General features: G+C 45.7%; 2 protein-coding genes across 2 annotated transcripts; both read right to left on the reverse strand.

Annotated features, from left to right (window-relative positions):
• Nucleotides 1-5598: 5598 nt before the first annotated feature.
• On the reverse strand, nucleotides 5599-12990 carry LOC136489646 (putative disease resistance protein RGA3). Its single transcript, XM_066486223.1, has 3 exons — nucleotides 12799-12990; nucleotides 11131-12206; nucleotides 5599-7692 (listed from the first exon to the last, which is right to left on the reverse strand). Exons 2-3 carry the CDS (start codon nucleotides 12199-12201, stop codon nucleotides 5599-5601), a joined length of 3165 nt encoding a protein of 1054 aa, XP_066342320.1. The 5' UTR covers nucleotides 12202-12206; nucleotides 12799-12990.
• Nucleotides 12991-14705: 1715 nt separating this feature from the next.
• Nucleotides 14706-16998, reverse strand: LOC136489647 (uncharacterized). Its single transcript, XM_066486225.1, has 5 exons — nucleotides 16099-16998; nucleotides 15916-15944; nucleotides 15779-15848; nucleotides 14872-14946; nucleotides 14706-14711 (listed from the first exon to the last, which is right to left on the reverse strand). Exons 1-5 carry the CDS (start codon nucleotides 16996-16998, stop codon nucleotides 14706-14708), a joined length of 1080 nt encoding a protein of 359 aa, XP_066342322.1.
• Nucleotides 16999-23855: the final 6857 nt, after the last annotated feature.

The raw sequence follows: 23855 nt of genomic DNA on the forward strand, positions 1-23855 counted from the left end.
CAGACCGCAAATATAAGCAAGAAAAGAAATCAGCAAACATGGTGATTAGCGAGACTGGAGGAGGAACATCTGGGTATGGTAATTCTTTACCTTTTGTTCTTTTAGTTTGTCTTTCACCTGAGTGGTGGATGGATAGCGGTGCTAATATTCATGTGTGTGCTGTTATTTCTTTGTTTACTTTCTATCAGGCCGGCAGGACTGGAGCCTTGCTGATGGGAAACGGTTTGCATGCGCGTGTTCTTGGTGTTGGTACGGTTGTTCTGAAGTTTACTTCGGAAAAGACGGTGCTATTAAAGAACATGCAGCATGTCCCCTCCATCAAGAAGAATCTTATTAGCGGTTCTCAAATGTGTCACGATGGCTTTAAAATTGTGCTTGAGTCCAATAAGTGTGTTGCATCGAGACATGGAACATTTGTTGGAAAAGGTTATGATTGCGGAGGTTGGTTCTGCTTATCTTTGCTTGATGGTGTGTGTAATAAAGTAGTGAACAATGTTAACATTTCGAATGAGTCGAATATATGGCATTCACGATTTTGTCACATTAATTTTGGCTATCTCACGCGGCTTGCAAATCTGAATTTAATCCCGAAATTTAACTTAGTCAAAGACTCTAAGTGTCAGGTGTGTGTGCAATCGAAGCAACCGCGCAAGCCTCACAAGGCTGCTGAGGCGAGGAACATGGCACCATTAGAACTCGTACATTCTGATTTATGCGAAATGAATGACGAATTGACTAAAGGCCGTAAACGATACTTTATGACATTTATAGATGATTGTACTATATTTTGCTACGTGTGTTTATTGAAAACTAAAGATGAAGCGTTGCATTATTTTAAAGTCTATAAAGTTGAGGTAGAAAATCAACTTGAGAAGAAAATCAAACGTTTGCGGTCCGATCGCGGGGGAGAATATTTCTCAAATGAATTTTCTGAGTTTTGTGCGGTGCATGGAATTATTCATGAGAGGACGCCACCATACTCACCACAGTCCAATGGGATTGCAGAGAGAAAGAACTGCACTCTAACTGATTTGGTTAATGCCATGATAGAGACTGCGGGACTATCTAAGGAATGATGGGGTGAGGCTATATTAATAGCGTGTCATGTCCTAAATAGGGTGCCCACAAAGAACAAAGAAATTACACCATTCGAGGAATAGGAGAAGAAGAGATTAAATCTCTCTTACCTGCGAACTTGGGGTTGTTTGGCAAAGGTGAATGTGCCAATAAACAAAAAGCGAAAGCTTGGATCAAAGACTGTTGATTGTGTTTTTCTTGGTTATGCTATTCACAGCGTGGGTTATAGATTTTTAATTATAAATTCTAGTGTTCCTGAGATGGCTGTTGATACAATCATGGAATCTAGAGACGCTATATTTTTTGAGAATGAATTTCCCATGAAAAATGCACCAAGCATGAGTGATCATGAATTTATAATTTCCCATGAGCATGAAAATTTTACTCTGATAGAGCAAATTGAGAAACCCTATATGCAAAATCCTAAGGAGTAGGACACTATAGTCACTAGAAAAAGTAAGAGACAGAGGACTGCAAAAGTCTTTTGGTGATGACTATATTGTGTACCTTGTGGATGACACACCAACGACCATTGAAGAGGCATATTCCTCTCCTGATGTTGACTTATGGAAGGAAGTAGTACGGAGTAAGATGGATTCTATTATGTCTAATGGAACTTGGGAAATAGTTGATCGTCCTTATGGGTGCAAGCCTATAGGATACTTATTCACCGGTTGCCCGATTGACTACAATTCGAGTTTTGCTTTCTCTGGTAGCCTCTTATGGTCGTATCGTTCATCAAATGGACGTTAAGACAGCTTTCCTATACGGAGAGTTAGAGGAGGAGATCTATATGGATTAGCCGTATGGGTTTGTAGCAAATGGTCAAGAAGGCAAGGTGTGTAAATTATTAAAGTCATTATATTGCCTAAAACAAGCTCCTAAGCAGTGGCATGCGAAGTTCGACATAACTTTAACATCTGCTGGCTTTGTTGTGAATGAAGCTGACAAATATGTGTACTATTGGTATGGTGGGGGTGAAGGAGTTATTTTGTGCTTATATGTTGATGACATACTGATCTTTGGATCCAGCCTCAAAATGATTGGGGAGGTGAAGGAATTTTTATCTAATAATTTTGAAATGAAAGATTTGGGAGAGGCTGATGTTATTCTTAATATCAAGCTTCTGAGAGAAGGTGATGGTGGGGTAACTCTGTTACAATCCCACTATGTGAAAAAGGTGCTGAGTCGCTTTGGGTTTAGTGACTGTGAACCTGCTCCTACACTTTATGACCCTAGTGTGCTATTGAGGAAAAATCGGAGAATAGCAAGGGATCAATTGAGATATTCCCAGATCATTGGTTCGCTCATGTATCTTGCTAGTGCAACAAGGCCTAGCATCTCATTTGCTGTATGCAAGCTGAGCCAGTTTGTGTTAAACCCGGGAGATGATCATTGGCGTGCTCTTGAGAGAGTGATGCGCTATCTAAAAGGCACTATGAGCTATGGTATTCGTTATACCAGACATCCGAAGGTGTTGGAAGGCTATTGTGATGCCAACTGGATCTCTGATGCTGATGAGCTTTATGCCACAAGTGTATATGTGTTTTCGCTTGGAGGTGGTGCTGTTTCCTGGAAGTCTTGCAAGCAGACTATCTTAACGAAGACTATAATGGAAGCAGAACTCATAGCATTAGACACCGCTGGCTCTAAGGCCGAGTGGCTTCATGATCTCCTTATGGATTTACCGGTTGTTGAAAAACCCATACCGGCTATTTCTATGAACTGCGATAACTAGACTGTGATTACGAAGGTTAATAGTTCTAAGGATAATATGAAGTCCACAAGGCATGTTAAGAGATGACTAAAATTTGTTAGAAAATTGAGAAACTCTGGAGTAATAGTGTTGGACTATGTTCACACGTCTAACAATCTGGCAGATCAATTCACTAAGGGTTTGTCACGCAATGTAATAGAAAGTGCATTGAGAGAGATGGGTTTGAGACCCACATGAAATTTACTATAGTGGTAACATGTTCTATGTGATCGGAGATCCCGTGAAGTAGGATGGTGAAACAAACTAGTAGTAAATTGTGAGGAAAGATCCTTAGTAAGACTCATTTCTGATGCATATCTTTCCTTTCTGTAAGGCAGGTTTGTTTTTACCTTAATGTGTTCCAAGTGGCTTGCTAAAGCAAAGATGTTGTCCTATAGAACATCTTTTGAGGAACACACCTATATGAGCCAGACTGCTGATCACAGTCTATGAGATTTGGGTGATCTCTAAATACTCATGAAATGGGCTGGAGTATGACTTATATGCTTCAAATAGAGAGGATGCCTTTTGCAGCCTAGTATCAGCTAAGGACTTTAGTGACATTCACCTCACACAAAACTATCAATTCAAGGCTTAGTCCATTGTTCAGCTGTGACTGAGTGAAACTATTGCTCTAGATGGATGTTCAACTTAACAGTCTCCATCGAAACACTGATATATAAAAGAAATGTGGTTCTGAGACTACTTTGTTACAAACCCTAGAGTTTGGTGGGGATTATTGGATATATTATGGGCTTGGCCCGTATAATATTTAATAAATCAAATAAAACTCTATGGTCCGTAACATTAAGCATTGTATGGTTTAATACCGTACGGGATTTTGACTGAACGTTGACTCAGCTTATTTGGTTGGAAATTATCCATCTTAATTGAGAAGCTGAGAAAAGGACACAGGAGTGCCACACGCGCGCGCGCCCCGCCGCCGCCACCGCTGGTCGGGTCGGGCCTTGGGCGTAAGCGTGGGCGTGGGCCGGGCTGGGCCATGGCAGTGGCCGGCAGGCAGGCGGTGAGCGAGCGGACGGGTGGGCGTGGCCAGATTTTACCACTTAATTCACATAATTACGGGAGTTTCTTTCTTTTATGGTGGAGACGAGTTGATTGCGCCAGTTACCGTCTCTTCGTGTTTCCGTCTCTTGAGTTCCTCTGCTGGCTTTCTCCCTCCCCGCCGTAGGCATAAAAGAGAAAGTCCTTCATTAGTCTAATCTTCCCTTCGCTTCTGAGAGACCACATATCAGCCGCCCTTTGGTTTTCTCTGTCCCGTAACTCTGCGCGCACGAAGCAACGGGAGAGCAGGTACCTCCGAAACCATCGTCCACCTGCGAACCTTGCACGGGGTATGCGGCGATTAGGTTTTTGGGGAGTGATTCCGCGACTGCTCGTCCACGTCGCAGACGTCTTCTTCCTGGTGACCGTTCGTGGGACTGCACTGCGATCTTCTTCCTGGTGATCGCTCGTAGAACAGCAAGGTGTCTTCTTCCTGGTGACCGTTCATGGGACTGCACTGCAAACACCTTCCTGCATCGACTGTGGTCCACGACTTCGAGCAACGCACTATGTCTGGTGCGAATGAAGCCTCCGATGCCCTCGGCATGGGACCCTCCGCTGGGTACACTCTTAACTCTGTGGTTACCGTACTTTACGTACTTACTGTATAGATCAGTATGTCATACTTGCATGCTGTAGCGTTTGTTAGAGATATACACATATACATATATGTCGTCACGAACCTGCTGATGTTTTATTTCTGGATTAAATTGACCATGAAAATGCCTAATTATGTAACATTATTTGGCTCATCTTGTTGTACTTAGACGAGCTGCTGCGTATTAACAAGGACTCATACAAAAAATCCACTCAGTGAGCTGCTGCGTATTAACAAGGACTCATACAAAAAATCCACTCAGTGTAGTTGTCATCCAAGTATCTGTTGGCTTTACACGATGGGCTGGGAAGAACAAGATCATTATGTACATGCTACTTTTTTCTTTTTCACAAAGATTATGTACATTCTACTTGACGGATATCTTCTTCTACAAGTGGAATTGTGAATTGGTCTGTCGGACAATACAGGGTGGCTTTTATTTTTTTTGGTCATTTTGCTTCACAAGTTTTTTTTAGACGATTTTGCTTCACAATGTTAGAACGACCAATTGAAGACAAAAAGAATGACGGACAAATAGTGTCGATTTGACCACCAAAGCCACCATGCTTGGTTCATCTGTTATCCACAACTCACAAGGAAGGCTCGTTCTGGACAGAAAGCAGAGCACATCATAATCACCATGATGATCTAGCAGGGATCAGCATACCATTATGGTGCTCCCATGTCTGCTCCCTGTTTATTACAAATCCTGCACCTCAGGTCCATTACTTGTGCAAATATACATAGGTCCATTACTTCAATAAAAAACATACATAGTAGATGAAATATAGAGGGCCAAGTAATACAAGAGCGCCTCCGGTTACAATGATTCCTCAGTACGTCGTTCGTAGGCCTCAAGCAGAGCAATTGAGCAAAACAGAGTACTGGCCGCTGCAAGCTAGCAGGATGCGGCTCCGCCATAAGGATCCCTGCATATATATTAGTTACATACAGGATCAATGGATAATGGTACTTCAAAATTGAGTCCGTATTAAGCGGTAATACTACGTAGTAAGTACTACGACTGAACCAAAAGTAATGTGGAACACCTGTTACCTGAAAATATAGTACGTGGTTTATTTCTGGTATGGTCGTGCAGCAATTAGTCTTCATCTTCAGCACAAATGGTCGGTGATTTGATATGGCTGATCTTGTCGTACTCAGATGAGCTTCCTGTTAACAAGGACTCGTACAACCTCTTGCTGCAAGTCAACTTGAGATATCTTGGTCTTACTGTTGTCACATATTCCGGAACTGTCTCCATGGTGCCGTCCTCCATCTCCATGCTGTCAAGTGACGAGACTCCTCGTAGCACCTCCATATTTGGGCAGTATGAGATCTCGATTTTCTGCAACTTGGAGAGATTGCTGATCCTTCTCAGCTCCGGGCAGTCGAATACTTGAAGTTCCACAACTGAAGGGAAGTTCTCTATATATGTCAGGTTGCTCAGCTTGTACAGGCCCACTTCTCTTAGAGCATGCCTCCTGCTACTGGCAAGCCCTGGTGGAAGACAGCTTAGCTTGCAGTTTGCAATTGTGAGACTATTGAGTGCAGGCATGGCCACGGCATCTACAGTCACATCCTCGCCCTGCTCCTCCCAGACCCATTCCTCCCATTTGCACGAGCCAGCCAGACGAAGAAATGTCAGATTAGGAAATGTTACTACTGATCTAGCAGTGACGTCTATACCTCCACCCACTGCCAGGGAGGAGGGTGACTGGAACTCAGGCCCAACACTCCTGATGGTAGGTGCGTCATTAATGGCCAGCGACTCCAAACTAGGGAGCTGGCACAGACCGTCAGAGAGTTGGGTGCAATAATGAAGTTTGTCCATCCTTAAAATCCTCAGGCTCTTAAAGCCACATGTAGCTGGAACCATCATCCAATTTGGTAGCCGGCTACCAAAGTATCCTTCCATGTGTAGATGCCGTATGCTGGATGGAGGGCTGAGCTTCTCAATTACCTCCTCCACTACTCTCTGCTGCTGCTGCTTGTTGGTTTCATCCCTCAATCCCATGAATCCGGTGCTACTCCAATATAGTCCCAAGTAATCAAGGTGCTCCTTGCTACTAACCATGGCCATTCCAGCGGACGAGCTAGCAGACACATTTTCTAGACCATGTAAACAAAGCTTCCTAAGCAGGCACAGAGGCCCTATCTCTTCCAAGCTGCACCAGCCCGTGCCCCCATTCTTGTCCAAATGTACTCGGAACCCAAAAAGTGTTCTTAGATTTTTTAACTGACCAAACCCCTTGGGTATTAAAACATTGTCATGGGAACCATACATGCAAAGAGTTCTTAGATGCAGAAGCTGTGTAATGCAGCTAGGAAGATGGTCTAGCTGTGGACATTTCTCAACCCAAATGTGCTGCAAGAACTTCATCCTATGAATGTCTCCTGGTAGCCTAGTTATATTTGTATCCTCTAAGTGGAAGTATCTCAGGTGCCTCAGCTGACATAGAGAGTCAACCAATCTATCACAATCAGTACCCCTTATAAAAAGCACTCTTAGGGTAGACAATCTCCCAAATGAGTCACTAGGCCGAACATTAATTCTTTTATTTATAATTAATGTTCTTACTGATTTGTGCTTCTCTAGAATATCCCATTCTAGTGCTGACTTGGTTGATCCTATAGACAAGTGACGTACATGGCTGATCTTGCTACCACCATCATCTTGCTGGTCCTGGACCACCAATGATTCTTCTTTAGACATAAACTCTGCAAAAGATCGCACCACGTCATGCATGGTGCATGAGTATGGAGTGAGAGCTGATTCTGGTTCAATAAGATTCCTCGTGATTAGCTCCTGGTAATACCCATCTGCTATTTCTTCTAGCCAATCATCATATGAACTACTGCTTCTGTCCGGTGGATGGATAAATCCCTCACTGATCCACATCGGAACAACTTCACGTTGCCAAATAGTTGTACCTTTAGGGAAAAGTGAGCAGTATAGGAAGCACTGCTTCAGCTGGGGAGACAAATCCTCATAGCTCAAGTAGATCGCGTTGTCCAGTTCCTTAGGCAATCCAGCTACTGACCATGCATGATGCTTCAAAACAGCCTCCCAATCACCCTCGCTTCGGGGCTTCGTACTTAGCAGTCCTCCCATCACTTTGATAGCAAGTGGTAAACCTCCACACTTACTGATAATTTTCATCCCGACAACTTTCAGGTGATCTGTTCCATGTACCTACCAGCACAAACAACCATTTCCACTCATAAAACATATTTACAATATTTAATTTGTAAAATAATGGTAAGCAGTTAGCCGATTTGTTATACTATATAATCTTTTGTATATGCTGCCCCGCCTGCACGGACGGAAGAAGCTAAAATGATAAATACTCCCTGTCACAAAAAGAGCAAGTATGGGTTACGCGCTAGCCGAAATAGCTCCAGTGACAAAATTTTAATAAATAATATTAGCATTTATGTCTCCCTACAAATCTATTATGAAAATATATTCTGTAATAATTTAATGGCACTTACTTTGTATCATAAATGTTAGTAGTTTCTTATATAATTTTGATCAAAATTTAAATTACTTGACTTCTTGGGAAGTGAGAATTGCATTATTTATGGAACAGAGGGAGTAGAAAGGTTCAGTTTGGAATTTGTGGGACCACCTCACATTGGGAGCATTGGCTGATTTGTTGATGGACGTTAAATTTTTGGTTTCCATTCAGTTTGCTACCTAAATTTGCCTACATCGCACATTTAGGTTGACAAATCGATAACGAATATTTTTGTGCAACTTTTCACAACTGAATATTTGGCATGGAAAATTTCGAGAGCCAATCAAGCATGCCTTAAATATGCATAAAGGGCATGTTTGGTTAGAAGCCTGGGCAACTTGCCTAGTAAAAAGTGATGCCTGGAAGTTGCCTGAAAAGTTGATGGTTTTTGCCTGGCGAGGTAATTCTAAAGAAAAGCTGTTTGGTTAGAGGTATATGCCTGAGAATGTTAATAAGAGGAGATATTCATAATATCAGTGTGTTAACTGATGTTTGTGATATATAATTAGCATATAGCTTTTGCAGTTTTACTAAAAAATATATTTGTATAAATATTTTAATTAGTTAAATAAATATAGAATTAGTTATAAATCTAAAAACGTTATTTTAATTAGATTTATTTTAGATTATTAAGCTAATAAAATAGAAATAAATATGTATTCATATTCAATTAATCCATAATGGTACACGTTTGCCTTAATAAAATAGCTAATGTACTTTTGCCTTAATTATAAGTAGCTAATGCACGGTAGTTAAATAGCTAAAGCAATCAAATCAGTCATTGGAGTAGCACTTATCCAGGCAAAGAAGCAGCAGGAGCCAGGCGACCGTTTTTCTACGCCTGGAGTCCGGCCGAAGATGCCTGGGGCAGGCAACCCACCAGGTCTGCAACCAAACAAGATGCAGTCAACTTCCAGGCAAGTGACAGGCGAGGCATTTTTCTCCCGGGGTTCAATCCAAACATGCCCAAATTGCCAAAATCAAATTATGATTTAGTGGCCAATCTTACATGTAGATGGGAGAGATGAGTAATTTATTGGAGACTTATAAGCGACCTTAGATTATGTTTAATACTAAAAAAAAATATTGATGCAAATTTAGAGGTACATTTATTACCTTTTTATAGTCGTACAAGTCGATAATTCAGATGCAGATGTTCATGTTACCTAGATTATTTTTACTAATGAAAAATATGGGTAATTTAGATGCATATTTAGGTGTTACTTTGTTATTTTCATGATGATAGAGATGGATAATTTGGATGCATATTAGGGGTTTTCTTTAGGTTATTACTAGCAAACATACCTGTGCGTTGCAATGGGAACTTTGTCATGTAGTTAGATTACTCATTTAGTGCTGGATATCTATTTAGTAATCACTTCATGTGTTTCAATTCATCTAAAATCAAACTCTATATTGTGCCTTGACACATGCTATATTTTTACTCATATGTGTACGGGAGGAAACTCTCAACAATCATGTTATTTGTTCCATTTTATTTTGGAATCGGGCTATGCACCACGCCTAAACACTTAACTTGTACGGACATAGGTAAATGTGGTGGACCATGGTAACACTTTTGTATTCCAATTTGTTTTGGAAATAGACTCTACATCATGCTTAGACATCCTACTCTAACTTGTACACAAATGGAATAGATAGAGTCTGTTGGATCCCATCGGGCAATTGTGATTGATGAAAGATAAAGAAACCTTTTGGTCTTTAATATATGAAAGAAGGCCCGTGCGTTGCTATGAAAGAATGCCTAAGAGTTTTGAAAAAAGATGTGTCATTTGTCCGGACAAGTTTTTAAATAAAACAAAAAATGAGAATTATTTTTGAATGACGGAAGCAATAATTAATACAGTTTCAAGGGCATCACTAGGAAGTTTGTGGTGCCATTATCCGATGACAGTGTGTAATACTCTGCGTCCAGAATTTGCTTATTTGACCCAGTTCCTCAAGTGCAACGGACCTGCAAACACATAGCACCTCTCTTGCACTTCAGTCCTCAATTTGTGTAAAAGGATTAACCCAAAGATGCTATTTTTCGAATGACAAGCCCTCACCCTAATAAATATATAAGGTGGTAATAAACCCACCAATTGTAACTGCTCATGTGCCACATGGGCCAACAACAGGCATCTAACAGGCTGAGGTGTTACATTCATCCCATGAAGGGCTGATGTCGTCGGCAGCTCACCACACACAGCAAATGCCTAGAACCACCCCTTGGTACACCCCTCTCTGGTCACATGGGCCAACAACACAACTACATGCTTCAAACGGGCTGGTGTGTTACACAATGTTCACCATGTTTCCAATGAGCCATTATCAAAACTTTCTGGCACTTTTGTGGGATTTAACATGGAAATCATTCTCAAATATGTGTTGTTTAGGTTATCACTGTGGATGTTGTCTTTAGGATCTCTTAAGCTTTTATGTCTTGTTGCAAGCTGGCTCCTTCCATGTAATGGGGGTCATTCCCTAATATCTGCTATTTTTTTCTTAATAGATGAATATACAACTAGAGTTAATACTTAAGATATATGCATAGAAAATTACAATGACTAATAATAGGATAAAAGATGCAGTCCATGACATCGTAGCTCATCATGGACTATAACCATTGCGAACACACAATTTTGTGATACAAAAAGGAAGAAATAGTGAATATTGATGAAAAACATATAGATTACTTGGTCAAATTATCACACTTCGGTAGAGGTAACAGAGTATCTATATGGTTGTTATGTATAAAGAATAAAAGAGAGACAAAGGGCACAAAGACAAGCAATTTGATTAGATATAGGTACTATACATTTCCACAAACTTCTAAGACTTATATCTCAAAGGTTCAAACTTGTATAGGTGGACACGTAATGGATTAGTGTGAATAATTTAGATGCATATTCATGAGTCACTTTAGATTCAACAACAAAGCTCGATAATTTGGATGCGTATTTATGGCTTTACTAGGAGTTGTATATTGTAACTAATTTGTAATACCACAGTTTTCTAAACCTACTATGTCAAAATAGGCCCTGAATAGATAGAGTTAAGGGAATAATGTGCATTAAACTGCAAAATAAATGGTATATGTGTTCACTAACTTGATCAGGTGTTGGCGGCAACTGTTTGTTAAGCAAGGACCAAGCATCATCTTCGTTGAGTGGGCTGACATGATGTTGGTAGAATGAGGCTCCGGTCCGTAGAGCTAGGTCTTCTAATCTTGTAGTGATTAGCACGCAATTGCCCTGTTGATTTTTACTTGCATTTCTGACTGGAACACTAAGCACATTGCTCCATGCTACATTACTCCACACATCATCCAGGACCAGGAGAAACCTACCCATGGACAAGGTGTTGGTGAGCCTCCGTGAGAGGAGGGTCTTGTCTTGCACCCCACCATGGACTGCCCCAGCATGCTCAATTGCTGTCCTGAGAAGCTCAACCTCATCAAAGTGTTGGGTGATGCTTAGCCATATCTTCACTTTGAAGTGTCCTTGGACGGTGGTCTCATTGAAGATCTTCTGGGCCAAGGTGGTCTTGCCCATGCCACCTGTGCCCACAATGGCCACCACTTTGATGTCATGGTGTCCATTGATGATTAGCATTTGAGCAAGCTCCCTTGTCTCCCTCTCAATTTTCTCACCAACAATAGCTGACTCAACAAACTCAGATGTCACCTTCTCTCTAGTGGACATCCTCTGTTCTGGGTGGGATCCTAGATTGATGAAGTTGAACTTGTGAGCCTCTTCATAGATGTTGTCCAGCCTCTGGTTGAGCTCCTTGATGCGGCTGCCTATCTTGTGTGCGAACACAGGATTCCGTAGGCAGGAGAGCAATGGCCGGCAGCAACCTGGAGCCTTTTCAACCATGCTGCTACCTTTCGATTCCCTTTGCTTGTCAGCTTCGATTTGACATAGGTCTAGGATGTCGGTGGCGTCATACATGGCGTTCTTGAGGTTCTGAACCCACCTTTGCACCCTCAATTCAGTGATGTGCTTCCTCTCAGCGTCAGCATGGAAGCATTTGATACTTTCCATGTTGTTCTCTAGCTTCTCAATATCGCCAGATATGCCCAGCAACATCTTCACCTCTTCTGTTGCCGTGTCGGCTATCAGCCGCATCACGTAGGGTCCCATAGCATCCAAGATTGCGGCCATGGCTCCCCCAAACATCCGTCCTATACATATACAAGTACATCAGAATCATACACTTGATTCATCAGAACAACCACGGGATCATTTATTCTTTTGTGCCACTTGTACTAAATCACCTTATACTAGACCCTCATATAGTTTGGATCATGATAATTCTTTTTTTCAATCTAGATCTATTGTTTTAAACTGAATTAGGATGTGCCCAGGGATACTAGACGTTTAGTATGCTTACTAGCTTACACCAAAAGGGCGAGCAGCTGGGAGTTCAAAGATCCGTTATGTTTTCCTTCCTTGCAAAGCAGAGCATCCGTGTATGTATATATGATATATAATAGTACTCGAGCAGAGCAGAGGACGACCATGCTTTGACTAATTAAGTGTAGAACAAAAGGCATTATTTTAATTAGAACATGGGGCTTGCTACAAATCGTGCGTGCAAAGGAAGAGGAAGGCAAGTTAATTAAAGCCAAGAAAAAAATTGCTAACTTGTGTAAGTAGTAAGGAAAGCAAGCCAATGTAATTTGAGAACATATCGACATGGATAGAGCTCATCATTAAGCAAAGCAAGCAAGGAAATATATAGAAATACAGCAGATGAAACGAAGCTGTACACACCCCTTGTTGCTTCTCAGTTGGATACCGCCACCAGGTAGCAGCAGTCTCCTCTCCTCTCCTCTCCCGGAAGCACCTTCGGCAAGGAGGGCAGGGCTTTTTTGTATAGCTGGTGATGGTACCTAGCGATACCTAGCAATTATATAACGTGATGGTAGGATGGCAGGGCCAGCGTTGTCGTGTGTGTGTGTCAAACACTATAGAAATACAGCAGATGTACACACCCCTTGTTGCTTCTCAGTTGGATACCGCCACCTTGGAGCAGCAGTCTCCTCTCCTCTCCCGGAAGCACCTTCGGCAAGCAATTATATAACGTGATGGCTTGATAGCAATGCCGGGCCCCCCGGCGATAGTATAGAAATTTAATGAAAGGACCATGTTGATAGCAATGCAAGGTCAGTTGGTCTATATATATGTCTCCATCAGTCATACCGCATCACCGACCCCTGAGATGTGGCCGGATCGGCCAACAACTTTGCAGTATTATTCCAGATTTTTTTTTGAATTATCAAACTGAAAATACTAATATCTATTTCTCGTCACTTCTTTATTATTCTTTATGATTCTCTCTGCAAAACAAGGTCTCACATGTCTATATTTCAAAGAAGAAATAATGGCATATAGCAAAAGGGCATATAGCCCGGTGGTTACAACAGCCACGGTAGTATATGTGGTCCTGGTTCAACTCTCCGTGGGAGTCACTTGCAAAGATTTAACGGCTCTGTGTTTTCACTGGCAGGTGATGTTCACGTCGACAGCGAGACGTATGTGGGGGACTTTGTCAATCTCGTCTCCAGGATTTGCCAGCTCGGCCTTCGAAGGTGCTCATAGGGTGAGGATTTACATGCATGGGTTTATAGGGGTGAGTGTACGTACGTTGCAAGCGTTTGACTGCGTAATCTTTTAAAAAAATTAAAATAATGGCATATAGACACGGCACGTCATATTCAAAGCGTGCGACAAAATTAGGCATGGCTAGTCCAAACAAATATTTTTCTAGCCTTGGCCATATTTTGGTATGGTTTTGAAGCAAGCATCAAAATTTTGCCCAAGCTTTCGGCATGCATGGCCCATGTTTTGCCACAGCCAATTTTTGGATTAGTTTGTTATAGAGGCACCAACCAAGCAGTAACCCCACAACGAGCCAGAGGGACGTAGGGTTTGTTTGGTTAGGTGGCCAACTTCTGGCCTAGTTCCCTGGAGCCAGGATAGGCTTGTGTGTTGTGGCCTGGCTTCAGAAGGCCATCCATAAGCCCCTGGCCTGGCTAGGACAGAATGCTGGTGGAGCTCGTTTTCTGGGGCCTGGCTTGGCCAAGCACCCGGTTGGCATTCCCGTCACCTCCCAGTGCTTGGTGTGTGACGATGCGAGAAGGGCACGGCGCAAGCTGGCCATGGAGCTCCGGTGGCGCGGTCAAGTACTCGTCGGATCTGCACCGAGCCACTCCGTTGGAGCCCTCGCCTGCCACCATGCGATCGCCGGCGGGGCATCCACGGCGCGGGCGCAGGCGAGCATCCACGGCACGGGCGCGGGCTCTCATCCGCTCTCGGGCTGCTCCTCCGCTCTCGGACCGCCGCGGAGCTCGGCTGCTCCAGCCCGTGACCCCTCCAATGGCGCCCCTGCCTCCTTCCCCTCTTCTTCGACTGCGCGGCAACAACTGCTCTTCGGGTCCAGGCACCCTCACTACTGCTGCCGGCACTGCTGCTCTTGGTGGTGTTTACGGGTGCCGATATCCAGCTCTTGGCTGAACTTTATCCAAACAAAATGCTTTCCCTCCCTGCTGATCATGCAAATATTTGACGTGTCAGTGATCGACATACGGAGATTGCTCTGCTTATAAAATGGAACAGGGGAGAGAAAGAAAGCACATAAAAGGAAGCAAGATACCTTAACGTATATATCATTTTGCAATTCATCCCTGCATGCAGTCCTCAGACTTCATCCGAACACAGAATGTAGATGTTGTGCTTTCTGATATGGCTGATTTTGTCAAGTTCAGACTTATCTTGTTGTACTAAGGACTCTTGTAGCTTCTGGCTGCACCCAAAAAAATCGAGATACCTTGGGTATACACCTACCAGGTATCCCGGAATTGTCTCCATGGTGGCGTCCTGCAGCTCCATGCTATCGAGTGCGGGGACACCTTCCAGCACCTGTAAATTCAGGCAACAGGAGATCTTAATCTTGTGCAACCTGGAGAGGCCCCTGATCCTCTTGAGCTTTGGGCAATGAATCACGTCCACTATCACAACTGGCGGAAGTCCTCCACATGGGTCAGGTTGGCCAGATTGTGCAGTTCCAGTTCTCTCAAAGAAAGCCTCTTGCTGCTGGCAAGCCCTGGCGGAAGATAGTTCAGCTTGCAGTTACCAATTTTCAGAGTTTGTAGAGAGCAGGCATTGCCATACTATGTGTGTGTCCATTCGCATGCTCGCTCGGCTTTGGCTGCACCCATTGTCACTCTTACCATCCACACAAGCTTTCTAGATGAACGGTGTTGCCTCAAATTAGGAAAACCTGCTGATGTAGTAGTGACACGCTTTACTTTTGGTAACTCGATAATGTGCAGGACTTCCAAACTGGGAAGCCGACACAAACCATCAGGGAGATGCGTGCAGCAAGGCAGACCTTCCATTTTAAATTTACCCTGCCTCAGTCAGAAAGCAAAGAACCTTGCATAAATACGAAGCGAGAGCTTTTACAATGGTTGAAAAAGTACCATCGGTACTCTTAGACACTTTCATAATTTATATTTCGTGGCCAATTGTTTGACAAAGACATTTTATAAATTTAATTTGGGTTATTGGGGGTATACTGGTAATTTTACTTCAGTTGTTTGTATCACTAGGATCGCCGCCCCCTCGATTCAGCCACACAGGGGGACTCGTTTTTATTATTGGGTTGCTGCTGTCCCTCAACCCATCTGCGCGAGTCGCCAACATCATTGCGGGCTTATGCGGCCTGTTGTTGCAATCCAACTGGAGATACCTTGGATTCACTGGTGTCAGGTGACATATATTCCGAAAGTGCTGTCGAGTGCGGGGACACCTTGAAGCACCTGCAGATTTATTTGGACAGCGGATAATAAACAACTTTCGGCCTAGTGGAAGGATGCAATTTATTACCTGACTGCACGAGGGTCCTCAATGTTCATCTGAAGATCCATTCAAACTTGTATCTGAATCTTCGAGGCAGACAATGTTGTGCCTTCCAATGTGGCAGATCTTGTCCCATTCGGAGCTACCTGGAGATGAGGAGGATTCGTATAGCTTCTTGTTGCATTCCAACTCGAGATACCTTGGGCTTACATCTCGCAGGTATTCCGGGAGCGTCTCCATGGTGGGGTCCTCCAGTTCAAGGCTGTCGACTGCTGGTACACCTTCTAGAACCTCCAGCTTTGTGCAGTGAACGATCCTATTCTTCTGCAACATGGGGAGTCCGCTGATCCTCTTCAGCTCAGGGCAGTCAAACACGTCAAGTTCCACAACTGAAGGGAAGTTCTCCACATGTCGATTTGGAAGACAGCTCAACTTGCAGTTGTCGATTTGGAGTTTCTCAAGACAAGGCATGGCTATGGTAGTTTCCACATCCCTATGCTCCTCACAGTCATTCCATTCAAACTGCTCCCACTCACGTAGTCCAACCATATTCAGTCTTCTCAGTTTCGAAAACGGTGCAGATGTACTAGCATCGGAACCTCTCGCTGCCACGGAGGATGACGCTTGGAATTGGGGGCCAATACGCTTGATGCTTGGCGCGTCTATGATGATCAGCAATTCCAAACTTGGGAGGCAGCACAGACCATCAGGGAGCTGGGTGCAGCAAGGCAGGTTCTCCAGTTTCAAATACCTTAGGCTCTTAAAGTCCGCCGACGCTGGAGCACACATCCAGTTTGGTAGCTGGCGACCAACGTATCCCCCTCTCAAAGTAAGATTCTCTAGGCAGGTTGGAGGGAAGAGCTTTTCCAAGACTTCCTCGGTCACACTCTGTTGTTGCTGCTGCTCTGCCTCAGCACCACCTGTCGCTATAGTATGTCTACTTGCACTGTAGTTCAACTCTAGATACCCAAGGTGGCGCTTGCTGCTAATCATGGCCTTTTCAGCCATCCGGCTATCCTGCACCTTCTCTAGGCCATATAATGTAAGATCCCTAAGCTGTGAGAGAGGCTCCAGCTCTTGCAAACTGCACCAGCTATTGCTTGCATCCATGTCCACGTGTACTGGGAAGCCATAAAGTGACCTTAGATTTGTCCACGATATGATCTTGCTCTTTCACTACGTGCGACGTCGTGTCTTAAGTTGTAGCGTTTTTTGTCTCCTTTTCAGCCGTCCAGGAGCAGCTGATCGCCACGTAGGGCGAGGCAGCGGAGGTGATCCGCGTTCGCCAAGTAGCCGAGGACAACGCCCATGTTTCCTCCCGGATGGTGGCCGAGAGCAACAGGCACTACCAGGACCTCCACGCTGCAGCAGGCAACACCGTCCGTGTGCTTTCGCCTCCTGCGCCTATGGGGACGACCCAGGCAGACCGCCTCCTCACCGTGCCGCTGCGGATCGTGGAGGTGGCCACGTACTACATTCGCCTAGGGGCCGCTTCGGCCATGGCCGCCGCCCAGCTTCGGCTGGGTGAGGACCTGACCGTGATGGAGCCGGGGTTCCCGGGAGAGACGAGCTATCGGCAGCGCCAGAACATGATCTGCGAGTTCTCCACCATGGGCAACTGTCTCAGTTTAGGAAACTGTCTCAGTTTAGGAAACGGTGCAGATGTACTAGCAGTGGAACCTCCAGCTGCCATGGAGGATGCCGCTTGGAATTGGGGCCCAATACGCTTGATGGCTGCTGGCGCATCTATGATGGTAAGCATTTCTAAACTTGGGAGGCAGCATAGACCATCAGGGAGCTGGGTGCAGCAAGGCAGGTTCTGCAGCCATAAATATCTCAGGCTCTTAAACTCTACTGATGTTGGAGCACACATCCAGTTCGGTAGCTGGCGTCCAACATATCCCCCACTCAAAGTAAAATTCTCTATGCAGGATGGAGGGCAGAGCTTTTCAAGGACCTCCTCAATTACACTCTATTGCTTGTGCTCCTGCCCAGCCTCACGACCACCTGTCCATATAGTACTATGTCCACTTGCACATAGCAGCCGGTGAGACTGCTCTCATGTTATGTCTGTTGGGTATGTATAATATATATTAGAATACAAATAGTCTAGAATGTGATAAGTCTAGAATGTGATAAGTCTTATACGAAGAGTCATGTATCCCCTATATAAACTCATGTTCAATGAATAGAAAGTGCTCAGTCTGGCAATAATCATTCTATCATGGTATCAGCTAGAAACCGATCCTCTCCCTCTCTCTAACTCTTCCTCTCCACCTTCTCTTCCCTGTGTGCGCCTCTGCTCCTCTTCTCATGGCTGATGATGACACCCAGGCTGCCGCTGCTCTGGCAGCAGCCATAGTTGCTGCTCTTCCCCCACCTCCCGCCCCAAGCATTGCTTCTGCCCTCGCCACCATCAATGTCAAAAATCATATCCCCTTTCCTCTAGAACTTGATCCACCCAATTACTCAACTTGGCGTGAACTCTTCCAAACTCTCGTTGGCAAATTTGGCGCCTCCTTCCACATCGATGGCACCCCAGCGCCCGAAAACCCCGATGCTACCTGGTTGGCGGTTGATTGCTCCATCCGTTCCTTGATCTACTCCTCGGCATCACCTCGTGTGATGCGGCTGATCATGGGGAACGGCGCCTCGGCTCATACCATCTGGACCAAGGCAGCCAACCTCTTCCTCGACAACAAGGCCTCACGAGCAATGACTCTTGAGGCCAAGTTTCGTGCTCTAACTCAGGGCGATCTTCCTGTGCTTGAATTCGCACAGCGGCTCAAGGATCTCGCTGATGGGCTCGCTGATCTTGAACAGCCCGTCAACGACTCTACGCTGCTGCTCGCCCTTCTTCGCGGCGTCAATGAGCCCCTCCGTGGTATGGCCTCCATCCTAAAGACGAAGACTCCGCTGCCCTCATTTCTTGAGGCCCAGTCGCTGCTTGCCTTGGAGGAGTCCGAGCTTCCGGTGTCCACCTCAACCACTGCCTTCACTGCGCCTCGTGGTGCATCTGCGCCTCCTCGTGCTCCACCACCGATGGCGGCCCTCGCTGCTGCCCCTGCTGTACCAGCCCCTTCATCCTCTCGTCCCCCGTCTCGGCCATGGGGGCGTGGCAGGGGGAAAGGATGGGGAAACAACTCTTGGCGTGCCCCTCGTCCGTGGTCCAATCTGTGGAGCGGCTCCTTCCAAATGTGGCCGATGCCGGGCTAAGGTATCCTCGGTGCCCACCCAGGCGCTGGCTCGTTCCAGGCGCCTCGTCCACCACTTTCGGCTGCTCCACTGGGTGCTGCACAGGCACATCTTGCTGCTCCACTGGGTGCTGCTGCTTCCCCGCCCAGTTACCTGTACAGCGCTTACCCGTCCTACGGTCTTGGCAGTACCCTGGACCCGTCGGCTTCCTGGAATCAGGCTGCTCTGGCAAATGTCTTCAACACAATGACTCTACAGCAGCCCGATGCGAACTGGTATATGGACTCGGGTGCGTCCTCTCATCTTTCTTCATCTTCTGGTAATCTTTCCAATATCAGCCCCTCTCTTCACTCCAATTCTAATATACTTGTTGGTAATGGCACCCGTCTACCTATTACTTGTTCTAGCTACACCTTACTTCCAAATTCACACCGTCCTTTTCACCTTTCTAATGTTCTTGTGTCACCTCAACTCATAGCTAATCTCATTTCCGTTCGCAAATTTACCACAGATAATTCATGTTCAGTTGAATTTGACCCTTTTGGTTTATCTGTGAAGGATCTCCAAACCAAGACGGTGCTTCACCGCTGTGATAGCTCTGGGGATCTTTACCCACTCCTTCCGACGTCCACTTCACATCCTCGTGTCCTGCTCGCTGCCCTGGAGACCATTTGGCACCGGCGATTGGGGCATCCCGGCAACCAAGTTCTCTCCCGCTTGCGAATAAATAATTCTATTTCTGTAATTCCTAGTGAGCATGACACCTCTTTGTGTCATGCCTGTCAGTTGGGTCGTCACACTCGTTTGCCATTTCCTACTTCTATGTCAAGAGCATCTAAACCTTTTGAATTAATTCACTGTGACTTGTGGACGTCTCCTGTTATAAGCATATCCGGTTCCAAATACTACCTTGTGTGTTTGGATGATTTCACTCATTACTTGTGGACTTTCCCACTTAAACTGAAATCTGAAACATTCAACACTTTGCGAAACTTTCATAGCTATGTGCTCACTCATTTCCATTGTCGTGTCCAATTTATTCAAAGCGACAATGGTCGCGAATTCGACAACAATGCTGCTCGCTCTTTTTTCCTTCAACAAGGTATTCATCTTCGTCTTTCTTGCCCTCACACATCCCAACAAAATGGCAAAGCCGAACGTGTCATTCGATCCATCAATAACATCATGCGCACATTGTTGTTTCAAGCATCTATGCCACCGGCATATTGGGCTGAATCACTTCGCACTGCTACTTATTTATTTAACCTTCACCCCACCAAAACTCTTCAAAACTGCACCCCAAACCAAGCTCTTTTTGGTACACCACCCTCCTACGCTCACCTCCGTGTCTTTGGGTGTCGTTGTTACCCCAATCTTTCCGCCACTATGCCCCATAAACTTGCACCACGCTCTACAGAATGTGTTCTTCTTGGCTTTCCTGATAACCATAAAGGGTATCGTTGCCTTGACCTCACCACCAATCGAGTGATCACCTCCCGTCACGTGGTCTTTGATGAGCAACAATTTCCTTTCACACGTGACTCACCGGCACCATTGAGTGCCTATGATTTTTTGGATGATACAGATGTTGATCCGGTGATATCCGGCGGCTTCCCAGTAGTGCCTTCTAACTCTGCTGGCCCACCGATGGCTTCGCCAGGCGCTGGTCCAGTTGTGCCTTCAGCTGCCCAACCAGCTGCTGTACCTCCACATCATCAAGGCATGACTTCCAGCCAACCGCGACAAGGGCAGGGATCAGGTGCAGCACCCCTTCCTCTTGTCTTTCAGGGCCAAGCTTTGGCTCCTGACAGCCCTGTCAATGATCTGGGCCACCAGTCCGGTACGTCTGCTGGAGGCCTGCACTATCGACCTCCGGTTACGCAAGTATACACACGCCGACAGGAACCTCCTGGAGCACCACCAGTGCCTGCAGATCAACCACCACTAGTGCCATCTCCTGCGCTGCCCAGCACCACCTCCACTGTCATCCCTACTGCTATGCGCTCCTCAAATGCACCGATTGTGCCTGTCCCTCCCACCATCAATCAGCACGCCATGCAAACCAGGGGCAAGTCTGGCATCAGCCAGCCACGACAGCAAGACGGGCAGGCTTACTGCAATCTGGCAGCGGCTTCCAAAGATATTAGCTTGCTTCCAAAAACATATCGTGGTGCTCTTTCTGATCCAAATTGGAAGCGTGCCATGGAGGAGGAATATGGTGCCCTCATTGCTAATCAAACATGGGACCTTGTGCCACCGCCTCCACATGCTAATATTGTTTCCGGCAAATGGCTATACCGTCACAAACTAAATGCTGATGGGTCTTTGGCAAGATACAAGGCTCGTTGGGTTGTGCGCGGCTTCTCTCAACAACACGGCCTTGATTATGATGAAACCTTCAGTCCAGTGGTCAAGCCTGCAACAATTCGCACGGTATTATCACTTGTTGTCTCTAGTGATTGGCCTATTCATCAACTGGATGTCAAAAATGCATTCTTACATGGTACTCTCAACGAGACTGTTTATTGCCAACAACCACCTGGGTTTGTTGACCCTTCTCGTCCTAATTATGTGTGCAAGCTCAACAAGGCTCTATACGGTCTTAAACAGGCCCCGCGGGCTTGGTATAGTCGCTTCCAGACGTTCATTACTTCTATTGGTTTTCAGGCTTCTCAATGTGATACTTCACTTTTCATATATACTCATGGTACGGATATGGCATATCTTCTACTGTATGTGGATGACATCATTTTGACAGCTTCATCCCATCATCTTCTTCAACATATTATTGGCTCCCTTTAGCAGGAATTTGCCATGACTGATCTTGGCAATCTTCACTATTTCTTGGGAGTTTCTGCTGAACGGTCACCCACAGGTCTTTTTCTGTCTCAAGCTAAATATGCTGCTGAAATCCTGGTCAAGGCAAACATGTCATCATGCAACCCTTGCCAAACTCCACTTGAGGTTCATTCAAAGCTGTCCTCCCAAGATGGACCACCAGTTGCTGACCCTACATTATACCGTAGTCTTGCTGGTGCCTTACAATACTTGACTCTCACACGGCCGGACATTGCTCATGCCGTTCAACAAGTTTGCCTGTATATGCATGATCCCAGGGAGTCGCACTTTGCTCTCATCAAACGCATTTTGCGATACATCAAAGGCACTATGGCCTACGGCCTTGCTCTTTCTCGCAGCCGATCTCATGAGCTAGTGGTTTACTCAGATGCCGATTGGGCTGGCTGCCCAGACACACGTCGCTCCACTTCTGGCTATTGTGTATTTCTTGGTGATAATCTTATATCATGGTCCTCCAAGCGCCAACACACCGTCTCGCGGTCTAGTGCTGAAGCTGAATACAGGGGTGTTGCCAATGCTGTGGCTGAGACATGTTGGATTCGTCAGCTCATGAGTGAGCTTCGTCGTCCTTTAACACGTGCTACTCTTGTCTATTGTGACAATATCAGTGCCGTGTATTTGTCCACAAATCCAGTTCATCACCAAAGGACCAAGCATGTGGAGATCGATCTCCATTTTGTTCGGGAGCGTGTGGCCCTTGGAGCTGTCCGAGTACTTCATGTTCCAACGTCTCTTCAATATGCTGATATATTCACCAAGGGTTTGCCAACTGCTGTCTTCATCAATTTCCGCTCCAGTCTCAACATTCGCTCATCTCCCGGTTGAGTCTGCGGGAGGGTATTAGAATACAAATAGTCTAGAATGTGATAAGTCTTATACGAAGAGTCATGTATCCCCTATATAAACTCATGTTCAATGAATAGAAAGTGCTCAGTCTGGCAATAATCATTCTATCAATATAAATGAATGCTATACAACACATGTGTGTTTCTTGGTTTGTTGGCACATGGATTTTGTGTCCGTCAGATCGTCTCACGCGCGTCTGTTGGACGTTGGATGTGGTCTGCTATCTTTGCCTCTGACCTGTGGACCTGGATGTCGGCGCTAGTTTTGATTTTTTTGGGAGTCGCACCGGATTCAGTGGTGTCCGTCCCCCACCTCCCCCCGTTTCCATTCATGACTCTTTCCATTTCGTTTCGGCTTCTTCCAGGCGACGTGCCGCTCTCCTTGGGTGGCCGACCGGCGAGCTTTCCCTCCCACTCTCCCAGTGACCCAGTCCCAGATCTGCCGCTCCTCTGTCTCCTCCGGCTCCCTGGCAGCCTCCCACCACGCGTGGAGCACCGGCTGCGGTGTCGTTGGCGTTGGTGCATCCCCTTCTCCTTCCCTTCAGCACCACAGTGGCCCCTAGTGGAGGAGCGGTAGGGGAGCAGCGTGTGCGGGGCAGCGGCGGTGGAGCAATACACTCTGGCGGTCATCCCGCATTTCTCGCCGGTGGAGATGGATGTTTTGGTTCATTTTGTGTTCATCTGGTTTGTGGAGGCCGAGGCGGACGTTGAGGCCAAGGCCGAGGCCGAGGTGTAGCCGGAGGCGGAGGTGGAGTCTGATGTGGACCCGGAAGCAGAGTCTGAGCTTGAGTCTTCTCCGTTGTCGACTTCTCTCACCGGTGAGTTTTTGGATTTAGTTTTCGATTAGATGTTGCAGATCCGGTTTCTGTTGATATGATTTTTGCTCCTGTGTTGTGTATGCTGATGCTTAGGCTTAGGTTTAGGCGTCTCCTACTGCAGATGGTGTCTTCGCCGGTCGGTAGCCTACTCTTCTATCCTTTGTTTTCCCTGTACTCCTGAGACTCATGTCCCTGCTGTTTGGTCAGCGCAAATAGCTCGTCGAAGCTGTTGTCGAGCAGTCTCTAGAAC

The sequence above is a fragment of the Miscanthus floridulus genome, chromosome 10, assembly GCF_019320115.1.
Source record: "Miscanthus floridulus cultivar M001 chromosome 10, ASM1932011v1, whole genome shotgun sequence".
In the NCBI taxonomy this organism is placed as follows: domain Eukaryota; kingdom Viridiplantae; phylum Streptophyta; class Magnoliopsida; order Poales; family Poaceae; genus Miscanthus; species Miscanthus floridulus.